Raw genomic sequence first — 12,503 nt, 5'->3', positions numbered from 1 at the left:
TATGGAAAAAGAAATGGTCAAAAAGGAGTTATGTGACCTGTCCAGCTTACAGTAGTTAGTAGTGAACTAATTTTATATTTTATTGATTTTTTTTTTTTTACAGAGAGGAAGGGAGAGGGATAGAGAGTTAGAAACATCAATGAGAGAGAAACATCGATCAGCTGCCTCCTGCACACCCCCTATTGGAGATGTGCCCACAACCAAGGTATATGCCCTTGACCGGAATCGAACCTGGGACCCTTCAGTCTGCAGGCCGACGCTCTATCCACTGAGCCAAACCAGCTAGGGCAGTAGTGAACTAATTTTAATTTAGAAATTATAAAAGCGGCAAAACCAGCACAGAGTTCCTGTACTTTCCTCCCAGATAATGGTCACATAGTATAAAAATCTAAGCCAAGAAATTAACATTCTTCTCTCATCATGGATGTTTCTATTCTCTCTCCCTCTTCCTTCCTCTCTGAAATCAATAAAAACATATATTAATAATAATAATAAAGGCATCACTTCCTATGTTACGGAGAAAACAGAATCGGGACAGAAGAGAACTTCTAGATGCCCCAAGCTCTGTATTTACCTGCACTACCTGCAACTGTGCTCATAGATTGCCTTCTCTTTTGCTACTGCACATAAATTGTCCATGCTCTAATAAAACCATCCCCCCCCCCCCACCATGTACCAGATCACATACTCTTACCTACTAAAGATATTGTTCTAATAATTGTTTCCTATCCCTTTTGCATCATTAGCTTTTCCCTCTGATCATTCCCATTCAACACAGACACATGTAATGCTACCCATCTTACCAAAAATATCCCCCATTGACTCTACCTCCCCTTCTAGCTACCACCCCATTTCTCTGATACCCCTTAAAGCAAAACAAAGTTATCTAAACTTACCACCATCTCTAATCTCTCTCCTCCCATTTCTCATAAGCCTGTACCACTACTTCTCTGAAACAGCTTTTATCATGGTTGTCAGCAATTGCCAAATTGCTAAATCCAGTAATCTCAATTTGCAGTTGATCTCTTCTTTCCTTTTTGAAATATTCTCTTAATGTAGCTCCCATTTAGCGCCTTCATTCACTTTCTGCTTCAATAATTGGTCCTTAGTTTCTTCTATAGGTCCTTTCTCATCTCTCTAGCCTTTAAATATGTTTTTATTGATTTCAGAGAGGAAAGGAGAGGGGGATAAAAACATCAATGATGATACAGAATCATTCATTGATCGGCTGCCTCCTGCACGCTCCCTATTGGGGATCAAGCCTGCAACCCATGTATGTGCCCTCACAGGGAATTGAACTGTGATCCTCTGGTTCATAGGTCAATGCTCAATTACTGAGCCATGATGGCCAGGTTCTGCAGCCTTTAAATGTTGGACTTGTCTTTGGTCTTATGACTTCAAATTGTTTTTCTTCTCCATCTACTTTCACTCCAATCTCATGACTTTAAATGCTCTCTATATGCTGAAAATCAAATCTCAAATATCTTTAGTTTGGACCTCTCCCCTGAATTCCAGTCTAAATCTGCTCCTCTCACGTCCTGGTCTCAATAAATGACAACTCCATTCTTCTAGTTGCTCAAGTCAAAAGCCTTTCAATCCCTTGATTCTTTTTTTCTAGCCCCCAAAATCCAATCTGATCCAACAATAATCCTATTGACCCTACTTTCAAAATATACACATGCCCTGATCAGGTAGCTCAGTTGGTTAGTGTCATCCTCTTATGCTAAAGTTTTGGGTTCGATCCTGTCAGGGCACATTGTAAGAACCAACCAATGAATGCATAAATGAGCGGAACAACAAATCAGTGTTTCTCTCCCTTCCTCTCTATTTCTAAAATCAATTAAAAAAACACACACAAAAAATATTCAGAATCTAACCCTTTATGATCCCCTCCACTGCTATCACCCCAGGCAAGCTACCTGATATTACTGTAATAGCCTACTACTTTCCCTGCTTCTTCCCTTGCCCTTTAGAGTCTCTGTTCAACAGAGTAGTCCTTTAAATTTTTGTTTTAATTCTCACCCAAGGATATTTTCCCATTGATTTTTATAGAGAATGGAAGGGAAGAGAGACAGAGAGAAACATCAATGTGAGAGAGACACAATTGGTTGCCTCCCACAAGCTCACTAACCAGAGCAGGTGCAACTGAGCTAAGTGCCCTTGACTGGAAATGGAATCCGTGACTCTTCAGTCCTCAGGCTGGTATGTTATCCATTGGCTTTCTGTCTACTTGGAAGGCCCTGCCTTGAGATCTGCATAGATCACTCCCTCTCTGCTCAAATGGCACCTATCAGCAAGCTTTCTCCGATCAAAATGCCAGTCCCTGCCAATGCACAACCTATCTTTAATTTGCTTTATTTTTCTTGTTGGCATTTACAACCACCTGACATACTCCATATTTACTTATTACTTGTTGAGAGCCTTGAGAAAACTGTCATCTTATCTACTATTGTGTTGCCTCGAACAGTGCCTGGCACATAGCATGTCCTTAGTATATACCTGTTGAACAAATCAAATGATCTGATTTTGGATTTTATAGAACTTACTAGAGGCCCAGTGTATGAAAATTCATGCACTGGAGGGGGGGTCCCTCAGCCTGGCCTGCCCCCTTCTCACAGTATGGAAGCTCTCATGGGCGACCCAGCGATCAGGGGAAGGCGATGCCCCTATCACACCTTTGCTGCTGCCATTGCCAGCAGCACAAGCCTTGGGTGGCCCTGGGAGGCTGGGAAGCCGCCATCCAAGGCTTGCCTGTGCCTTGGGCAGGCCCTGGGCTGCTGGGGGGCTGAGGGGACTGGGGAACTCTGGAGTCAGGCGCACGGAGTGGCCGGACCCGCCTGGGGGTTGGCCTGGCTGAGCTGCACGGCTGCAGCCCTGGTAGGGCTGAGGGGACAGGGCTCAGCCATCTCTGAGGGTGGGGCAGTCAATTAGCATATTCCCTCGTTATTAGATAGGATATTCAGGATTCTAAACACCATAAGCAATGCAAGTGTTATTTAAAGACTCTTAAAGAGAGTGACCATCCACTTAAAAAAATAATGCATTATAATAACTGAAGAACAGTTTGCTATAGTGTGCAACATGTGCAATTGGTGATACATATATCCACGCAATGACACTATTGATTGGCCACCAATCAGTCAGTCAACCTCCATACTCGGACTTACTCCTTGTTTACCAAATGGTGATATGTTCAAGTTTAGGGAGACTCCTAGGTAATAATCTTGATTAGTTTAAACAATTTTAGTAATTCCATTTCTCTTACTAGTAACTAGTTATGGAAATTAGCACATGATCCAATTATGGCTAAATCTGTTGGGAAGTTTCTGGTAAAAATTTTTAAAGAGAAAGAAAAAGCACAAGATGGAAAATTCCCTTTTCTATTTCTGGTCAGAAGAAGGAGCTGCCATCTGGCAACTATGATGGGATGGCTAAGAGGAGATAAGCTGGAGTTTATCAGATTAGCAAGACGCTGCATTAACTGACCCTCCTGTTGAAGAAGAAAGTGAAGTAGGTTATTATTTTTATCTTTTCACATGGAAAAAACTGATGCACGGAGAGACCAAGTAACTTGTCCAAGGTCAGAGTGGTAGAGCCAGGATTCAAATTCAGGCAACTTGGCTCCAGAGTCTTAATCTCCACTTTGTGAACCTCTCCAAAGCAATCTAACTGGTGCACGACCACTTCCAGTAAGCACAGTGACACACGATGGGTCTTGCTTGATAATACATAAATTGTTCTCGGTCATCTATAGGTTTCCATGGGTAATTGCATTGCACATATATTGTACAGTGTTGCAGCTGTACATACATATTATGTTTTTCCCCCCCATTATTGCACACTCTTGGAAACAGGAGTTCTAGACTCTAAAAAAGTTTTACTTGAAACAGGTCAGGTAAAGTCCCAGACACTCTGAGAAAGCTATCTTCTCCTGTAACCCTTAAATTCACTAGGACTTTATTTCGGCATATGGAAAGAGGAAAAGACCTGAAATAATTCCCTCCCCCCCATTACACTAAGAATGTTTATTGAATAACTGAGATAAGGGGTGGTCAATGAGTGCATTCTTCCTGTAATGCATCCCAAGCAATGCTAAGGAGAAAATATTAGGGAATACGAAAGAGTTCCCTTGCCCTTATGGAGCTTAGTGGTGTAGTGGAACAGACAGACAATTTGATTACACGTGGGACGGTTGTTTTGAAGTCCTAGGCACAGTGCCAGCTATGGAGTCTTACCTTTAAGCTGTGATGGAAGATTTCTGATGGACAGTACCTCTTGCACAACATACTGATTCACCCCTCCACTTTTCAACAATTCCTCTGGGGTTAAGGGCAGATGGAACTCACACAGTTGGGGAGACATCCTTCTTCCACTGGCTCACAGGGCTGGAAACCAAACAGAAAATATCTAAGCCCCGTCTTTTCTTCTAGTTCTCCTCTCCCTCCCAATATATAATGATTTTTAGTCTTACATCATGCAGATAACATTATCTTAGAGGATATGAGATCAACCCAGGAATAAAATCTCATTTCACTCATGACTCTGCCACTTGGTCATGTCACGAACCTCATCTGTAAAACGGGGTTCCTAGTTTCTGATTACTTTAATAGGTGCTCTGAGGACCTAATGAGTCAAGCGGTATTAAAGTGTGTAAAGAACTGTAAATCGGCATGTCAATGCCTTGTGTTTGCATTATTGTTTTTATGGACAAAGCTTATTAAGTAGAATGTCTCCCCTGAGATCAGAACAATGGTTTCCTGGCTCCAGAATGGGAGAGCATTAATATTTATCACATGTTTACTGTATGCCAGGTCCTATTAGGCTATTTGAATGGATACCTGATTTAATTCTTCAGATCCCGCTCTCATGGAATACATAACACAGCCCAATTTACAGATGATGAAAATGAGGCTAAGAAAGCTTAAGGCAAGAGACGCAAAATTCTGCCGCAGACCTATCAGACTGTTTCTACCACATCGTACCCCAAGGATATGCCCACTGGACCTCCCTGCCTCTCGTATGCCGCCTAACACCGCGTTCTAACACCCGTACCCCCCGTACCCTATTTTCCCAGTCTTTCCATTATCCGCCCTCCATTAACACCACATCTTCCCCGAGAACCTCACCGGTCGTTCCTGGGACTCGGGCAGTGGAGCTGAAAATGGAGAAAACCGGGCGTGCATAACACGCACCAATCAGCGAGGCAGCACTCAAGCGGGCAGAGAACCCGGCCAATCCCCAGCAGGCGGAGGCAAAAACCTGCCTCTGAGCCAGGCGACGCGCGGGCAAAGCCAGAAATATGGAGTTCAAATCCCAACGGCCGCCAGGGGACCAACCGCGACGCTCGCTGCAGAGACCGACCAATCACAGCGCAGGATCCGGAAAGCCGGGCCGCGCCTAGAAAGGGGCGGGGCCTAGTTGCAGAATCTGGACTCCAGCCCCCTAGTCTTGCGGCGGCTGCCTTCCTTACTCGGTCCTTCGCCCTCAGTCGGTGGGGAGGAGGCCCCGGCAGTGTCTGCCAGAGATGCCGCGTGCCTCGCTGGGCAGTGATAGAGCCCCTGGAGTGGTGACCCACTCAGTCAGATCCAGGACTGGAGGCAAGTCCAGGCCGGGATTTAGAAGGTTTAGGATCTAGTCCGGGTTCCGCCATTTCCTCTGCTACGTGACGTCCAGCAAGTCACTTCACTCAGGAGCCCGATTTCCTCCCCTGTACAATAGGGATAGTAAAAAAAAAAAAAAAGAAAAAGCGACAGCGCAAAACTGCTGTGAGGCATAGAAAAAGGAAGCTCTGGGTTCCAGGGTCTGGACCATCTCCCTCGCAGTTGAGGGACGGCCAAGGAAACAAAAGAATGCATTTTCTTGAAATCCAGTTTTGGTACACTCGAGGAAGAGAATCCCTCACCTCTTCCACCGCTCCAAGACTTCCGGCTCGCAGAACGGAAGCGCCTAGGCGGGGCAGGGTCTGAGTGACACCCCGGGCCTCTACGCGCCCGAACCCGGAAGGCGGGGCTTGTGGCTGGGGAAGGAGGAGCTTAGGAGCTCCCTGCGCCCAGAGCTACCTGGGTAAGGCCCAAGATGGCTGCTTTCACCTAATACCCGTGTGAGGGCAGCACGAGCGGTTCCTGTCATCTCCTTGAAGGTCACGCCTGGCTAGCACTCTGCTATAGCTGTATGCTGTTGTAGGGGAGAGACGAGAACAATGGCAGGGTGCCTCGCTGCGGATGCAGGAAGGCGCCTGTGGAGCTGGGTGCCCCAGGCCTGCAGAAGTTTCTCTCTGGGTAAGTGGCGGATGTAGAGAGACGCTCGGAGAACTGCTTTTCAGTAAGCGGCCAGGATTCAGTCTCTTTCTTCTCCATCCCTAGGTGTTCCTGACTTGTATTTTGTTAGGCACACCGTCCCGCCCCCCAAAGTGGTTGATCGTTGGAACGAGAAGAGGGCCATGTTTGGGGTGTATGATAACATCGGGATCCTGGGTAAGATTCGACTCCCTTGTACAGAATTTAAGAATGGCAATGATGTAACAACGGCCTTTCCCCCCCACCTGTGTAGGAATGGTACCGTGCTCAATAGCAAAGAGCAAACACTTATGTGGTTATTTACGTTATATTGGGCATTGTTCTGAGTGTCCTACATGTATTAACTCATTTAATCCGCATAAGAACGTTTTCACTTTACAGGTGAGGAAACTGAGGCATAAAGAGGCTAAGTAATTTTTTCAAAACTAGCAAATGGCAGTGCCAGTATTTGAACCCCAAACAGTCTGGCTCCAAAGTCTGTGCTCTTGATACTGTAGTATAATGTGTCTTGTCTGTAGGTGCTGCTCTGAACGGTGCAACTTGTGTGCTGAAGGCTTAGCAGCTGGTCGAGGCTGTGTTGTCTTGGAACTAACATGTTCTCTCACATTATACAGGAAATTTTGAAAAGCACCCCAAAGAACTAATCAAGGGCCCCAAATGGCTTCGAGGCTGGAAGGGGAATGAATTGCAGCGTTGTATCCGAAAGAAGAGAATGGTTGGAAATCGGATGTTCAGTGATGACCTACACAACCTTAACAAACGCATCAGCTATCTTTACAAACATTTTAACCGACGTGGAAAGTACCGGTAGAAGAGTAAGCTGGGGACTGTGGAAAAGGCATATCTAACATCCAGGTGAAGGGAAATAGGACTTTTTTCTCTATGGGGAAAGGAATTTGTATGCTCTCCATAATAAAATGAGGCTTCTTTAGAATCTGTTATCCATACACTTTATTTTCCTCTAGATGCTACTTTTACTTACATAGACTATGAAGTCTGACTCATTCCTAAGTCTTAGTGTCTTAGATTTGGACTTTACCACTTGCCTTTTGCAGTTTAGCCATGTCTATTGCCTTTAAAAAAGAAAAATTATTGTTGGCACTTTTTGACATTTAGGTTTCATGTATTGAAAGTGGTAATTTTTAATTGCCCCTTAATGTTAAATGTTAAATATATTTTAAAAAATCCACAGTGGACCTGGCTGGTGTGGCTCAGTGGTTGAGCATCAACCTATAAACCAGGAGCCCAGGTTTCGGGCTTGGTCCACAGTTGGGGGTGGGAAGAAGGCAATCAATCAATGATTCTCATCATTGATTTTTCTCTCTCTCTCCCTCTCCCTTCCTCTCTGAAATAAATAAAAATATATTAAAAAAAAAATCCACACCAGAGTGAAATGCAATGGAAAAGTGGAATTATATTTCTGTACTATTCTTATAAAAACTATTGGTTACCTTTTCTGAGCAGAGAATTGTAGGAGAAACAAAAATGTGTAATATATCCTTCACCCACTCTCTGCATATGCTTTTCTAGTTAGAGATAGTTTATCCTATCCTATATAATCTATATAATAAAAGGGTAATATACAAATCGGCTGAACGGCGGAATGACATGCACTGACCACCAGGGGGCAGATGCTCAATGCAGGAGCTAAGGATGTCCTACTGTGGCTTAGGGGAGTGGGCCTAAGCCTTGGTAGGACATCTTCGAGGGCTCCTGGACTGAGAGAGGGTGCAGGCGGGGCTGAGGACCTCCACCGGAGTGCACGGATTTCGTGCACCAGCCTCTAGTGTATATTTATTCTGAACAGCTTGCACTTAGCAGTCTCAAATATTCGATTGTTTCCAAGTCCCACCAAATCATGTAAGGTTTGAGCCACTCATATTTCATACCCACCTCTCCATTCTTATATCCAGCTCTTCTTCAGCCATCACTTTGAAAACTCCCATATTATGAGCCCCGACACATAATATATACATTTCCATAAGACCCAGGATTGTAATTTATATTCACACATACCCATATCCATTTCTCTGAAACCCTAAACTTTTCAGATGGGGAGTGGGCCTAAGCCGGCAGTCGGACATCCTTAGTGCTGCTGCGGAAGCCAGAGAGGCTCCTGCCACCACTGCTGCACTCACCAGCTGTGAGCCTGGCTTCTGGCTGAGTGGTACCGCACCTGTGGAAGTGCACTGACCACCTGGGGGCAGCTCCTGCATTGAGCATCTGCCCCCTGTTGGTCAGTGCACGTCATAGTGACTGGTTCTTCCGTTCGGTCGATTTGCATATTAGCCTTTTATTAGGATATTTTAGTAGAACATGTGATTATTAGTGAAGAGGAAATTGATAGTTCAGTTCAGTGAGCATTTATAAGATGTTTCCTGCTGTGAAAATACAAAAGGTCTTGTTTTCAAGGACAGAACAATCTTGTTTTAGGTGTGAAACTGAAATAGTATGTAACATTTTCATTCAATAAACACTGAACCATATGTACAAGGTTATTTGTAGGGACATAAATCACTGTCAGGATTGATTCCTAACTCTCAGTAGCTTTCATTCTACTTAAGAGATATATATGTAAACAATATGAATTTAAATATGGTAATTGTATAGGAAAATTAGAGACTTCTAAGAGTTTTTCCTTGGCTGGGGCAGGAGGGAGGGTAGTCAGAAAAAGTATTTGTTGAAAAGATGACATTTGGGGGAGATAAGAGATCAACCGAAGGACTTGTATGCATGCATATAAGCATAACCAATGGACGCAAAACACTGGGGGGTGAGGGCATGTATGGGAGTGGGGTGGAGGGGGCCAATGGTAAGATATGTACACATATAATACCTTAATAATAAAAGAAAAAGACAAAGCAGAAAGTAATGAATGATACAGAAAGCAAAAAAAAAAAAAAAAAAAAGAAAGAAAAGAAAAGATGACATTTGAGCTAAGTCTTGGAAAATTTCATCTTAAGGACATGGGAAATCAATGTTAAATATGAACAGTAACATCTATGGGCAGGAGCTTTGATGAGTAAGAAATAATTCAGGTGGGTAAGGGAATGGGGCTAGCCTTGGCATGGGAACATAGACATGTGAGCATAGGTGGGAACTACTGACACAGGTCCATAGGATTAAGTTAATCATCATTAACATATCAGTAATATTTTTCTAATAACAGGAAATAAGTTTTAGATAGGAAAAATAGCGCCAAATGACCAGGAGTCTAGCCAGGATGATGGCCTTAGTTTTTTTTTAACCCTGTAGACCAGAGCTGTTCTATCCTGGTTACATGTTAGAAACTTCTCAGTGGCTTTAACAAAAAACAAACAACAACAAAAAAGAAGACTCAGACCCATCCTAACCAATGAAATCAATCTGAGACTGGGTTCCAAGCATTCATATTTTTAAAAGCTCCCAAGAGGTTCTAAATTAGGGTTGAGTACCACTGCTTTGGAAAATGGAAGAAGGCAAGGGAATGCTTTTTAGGGTTCCTTTACTTTGATTTGGTTGAGTCTTTGAACTCATAGTATTTTTGCTTTTTGATTTTGCTTGGTTTAATGTGTCTGTGTCCGTCTTCCTCATTAGTTAAGTCTCATTCCCTCTGAAGGTAGGCACTGTCTTGTACATATTTGATTGCTGCAGTAGTTGAATATCTGGCATATTAGATATCTTTGTATATGGGCTTTTTAAAAAAATATTGATTTTAGAGGAAGAGAAACATCGATTGGTTGCCTCCCATAGACATCCCAACCAGGGATCAAACCTGCAACCTAACTATGTGCTCTGACCAGGAATTAAACTGTGACCTCCTGTTTCATAGGTCGATACTCAACCGTTGAGCCACGCTGGCTGGGCTCCTTTTTATGATTAAAATAAAACCTGTTAGACTAGTAACAGGGGAAATTTCATTAATTTGATAAAGACTATATGCTGGAGATCAACAACATAGATTTATGGACATGTATTCTCTTTAAAAATCAGGAACAAGACAAGGATGCCCACTATTACTGCTGCATTATAACTTAGTACTAAAGGTCCCAGTCAGTGTTACAAAAATTTAGCGGTTGCTAAGGGTTAGGGATGGGGTGGGTGTGGCTATAAAGAGAGAGCTCCAGGGAGTTTTGTGCTAGTGTAATAGTTCTGTACTCTGATTGTGGTGGTGGTAAAAGGAGTCTACACATATTGCATAAAACTATATATACATGCAGGCGCACACACACATACACAGGAATGCGTATAAAAATGGCAAAATCTGAATAAGCTCTGTTGATTGTACCAATGTCAATTTCCTGGTTGTAATATTATAGATGAAGGGCTATAGGGGAACCTCCCTGTATTATTTTCTTTTTATATATATATTTTATTGATTTTTTACAGAGAGGAAGGAAGAGGGATAGAAAGTTAGAAACATCGATGAGAGAGAAACATCGACCAGCTGCCTCCTGCACACCCGCCACTGGGGATGTGCCCGCAACCAAGGTACATGCCCTTGACCGGAATCGAACCCAGGACCCTTCAGTCCACAGGCTAACGCTCTATCCACTGAGCCAAACCGGTTTCGGCCTGTATTATTTTCTTAAGTTTAAAACTTTTTCAATTAAAAAATAATTCAGTGACTTAGTTTTTATCAGGGGAAAGTTGGTGGGGATACTTAGGTGTTCATGCTGCCAAAAATAATTCCTCCCCTTAATTTTGTCTTTGAGGGTTTATAATTTGTTTTCAGTTCCTACAAGTTGTCATTTTGGTGTGGTTATAGGAGGTAGATGGGATAAACACATGATCAATACATTATGTTTCTAAGAGCAATTGTTTAATAGTTTTAAGCAGGGTTGTGACATTTGCATAGATCAGTGGTTGGCAAACTGCGGCTCGTGAGCCACATGCGGCTCTTTGGCCCCTTGAGTGTGCCTCTTCCACAAAATAGTGGGCGAGTCTATTTTGAAGAAGTGGCATTAGAAGTTTAAGTTAAAAAATTTGGCTCTCAAAAGAAATTTCAATCGTTATACTGTTGATATTTTGCTCTGTTGACTAATGAGTTTGCTGACCACTGGGTTAGAGCATTCTGGTGGTTCCTTTAAGGATGGATATGAGGGAGGGCAAGACCAGAAACAGAAAGATAATTGTATTTCATTGATTCTAAAGTACACTTTTTTTTTTTTCATTTTAACATCTAAATTAGGATGTTTCAGTATAACTGTTAGCCTAATGAGTGTCTGAGGCTTGGAAGAAAATTCAGAGACAGAAGAGGAACACTTTGAAGAAATGCTGTCTCACCAAAGTTCTTGATGACTGACTACATTGTGTGGAAAATTATGAACATCTAAGACTGAGTCAAAAAAATGAATCATAAGAGCCTCTGAATATGACGTTTTAGGAATACTGTTATCAATTTGTATTTTAGTTTTTTACTAGTACATATGCACCAGAGTGAAATATGATAAAAATCTCTACATAAACCTATACTTTCAATAAATATAAAATTAGTTCTGACTGATTAGAAAGCATCGTGTCAGTTTATTGGCTACCTTTTTTTTTTCCTAGCGGGAGCAAAAATAATGTTGCGTTTTACAACAGATAAGAACAGTGAGACAAGGGGAGAGAATTCTTGAAATACTAACAAGGAGAAATCGACTCAACTTGTTGAATTATTAGAGGAGGGGTAAAGATGACCGGGGAGGACTTCCAGGATGGTTTCCGTTTGGGGCCGCCTAGCGGATAAGGTACCTGGAAGGCATGGGAGGAGCGGGTTTGGCGGGAAGTTCAATGGAGGATACACTGCGTGAGGAGCTTGTCGGCAGGGTGGAAGGAAACGGATGAACGAAGCCTCCGTATCTGCTTTGGTGGGACGGAACCCCGCGCCCGGTACTTGGGCCCGAGAGCCTGCCGTTCTGTCTCGATAGACTGCCTCCTCGGAGTTGCTGGTCAGAGGCGGGCAGGTGGGTGGAACGCCGGGCAGATCTGGGCGTCAGGGCTGTGCGTCGGCTGACAAACCACCGACTTCCCGGGACTCCAGAGTCCCGGCCACTGAGAGCCGGGACACTAGTGGCCGGGACTCTCGGGCCGCTGTCGGCGAAAGAGGCGCGATTGGCTGGAGCTGCCGGCGGGCCTTGGGCGGGGCCAGGCTTCAGAAGCTGTTCAGCGATTGGCTGGGAGGGACCAAAAAAAAAAAAAAAGACTTAACTCAAAATGTTGGAGTTGCCCCATGCAGAGGCGTTT

At 43.5% G+C, this 12,503-nt stretch overlaps 2 protein-coding genes across 3 annotated transcripts in view; one reads left to right on the top strand and one right to left on the bottom strand.

Moving 5' to 3' along the window:
* NCAPD2 (non-SMC condensin I complex subunit D2) overlaps positions 1-5,917 on the bottom strand; it is a 30,615-nt gene extending 24,698 nt beyond the window's left edge. The window contains exons 1-2 of the mRNA XM_079775389.1: positions 5,127-5,917; positions 4,236-4,385 (exon numbers count right to left, since the gene is read on the bottom strand). Of these exons, the coding sequence (XP_079631515.1) occupies positions 4,236-4,362 (127 nt within the window). The 5' untranslated portion in view covers positions 4,363-4,385; positions 5,127-5,917. The remainder of the gene's footprint in view (positions 1-4,235; positions 4,386-5,126) is intronic.
* Positions 5,918-6,058: 141 nt separating this feature from the next.
* Positions 6,059-11,762, top strand: MRPL51 (mitochondrial ribosomal protein L51). 2 transcript variants are annotated; one of them, XM_079775391.1, is made up of 4 exons: positions 6,059-6,278; positions 6,363-6,473; positions 6,911-7,151; positions 11,467-11,762. In XM_079775391.1, the coding sequence occupies exons 1-3, from the start codon at positions 6,200-6,202 to the stop codon at positions 7,105-7,107; spliced, it is 387 nt and encodes a 128-aa protein (XP_079631517.1). In that variant the 5' UTR covers positions 6,059-6,199; the 3' UTR covers positions 7,108-7,151; positions 11,467-11,762. The 2 variants fall into 2 exon arrangements, with proteins under 2 accessions (XP_079631517.1, XP_079631516.1); XM_079775390.1 differs by lacking the exon at positions 11,467-11,762 and having other exon boundaries at positions 6,911-9,074.
* The last annotated feature ends 741 nt before the right edge of the window (positions 11,763-12,503 follow it).

Source organism: Cnephaeus nilssonii (genome assembly GCF_951640355.1).
Source record: "Cnephaeus nilssonii genome assembly, chromosome: 6".
In the NCBI taxonomy this organism is placed as follows: domain Eukaryota; kingdom Metazoa; phylum Chordata; class Mammalia; order Chiroptera; family Vespertilionidae; genus Cnephaeus; species Cnephaeus nilssonii.
Note: the sequence above shows the minus strand (reverse complement) of the source record. Positions and strands in the feature narration are given on the sequence as shown.

What these genes read in the sequence shown, in the direction of transcription:
- MRPL51 (XM_079775391.1), top strand. Translation starts at nt 6,200, where the DNA reads ATGGCAGGGTGCCTCGCTGCGGATGCAGGAAGGCGCCTGTGGAGCTGG. An exon ending in CTGCAGAAGTTTCTCTCTGG is followed by an intron (nt 6,279 to 6,362) that starts GTAAGTGGCGGA and finishes CTCCATCCCTAG; the next exon opens with GTGTTCCTGACTTGTATTTT. An exon ending in TGATAACATCGGGATCCTGG is followed by an intron (nt 6,474 to 6,910) that starts GTAAGATTCGAC and finishes CACATTATACAG; the next exon opens with GAAATTTTGAAAAGCACCCC.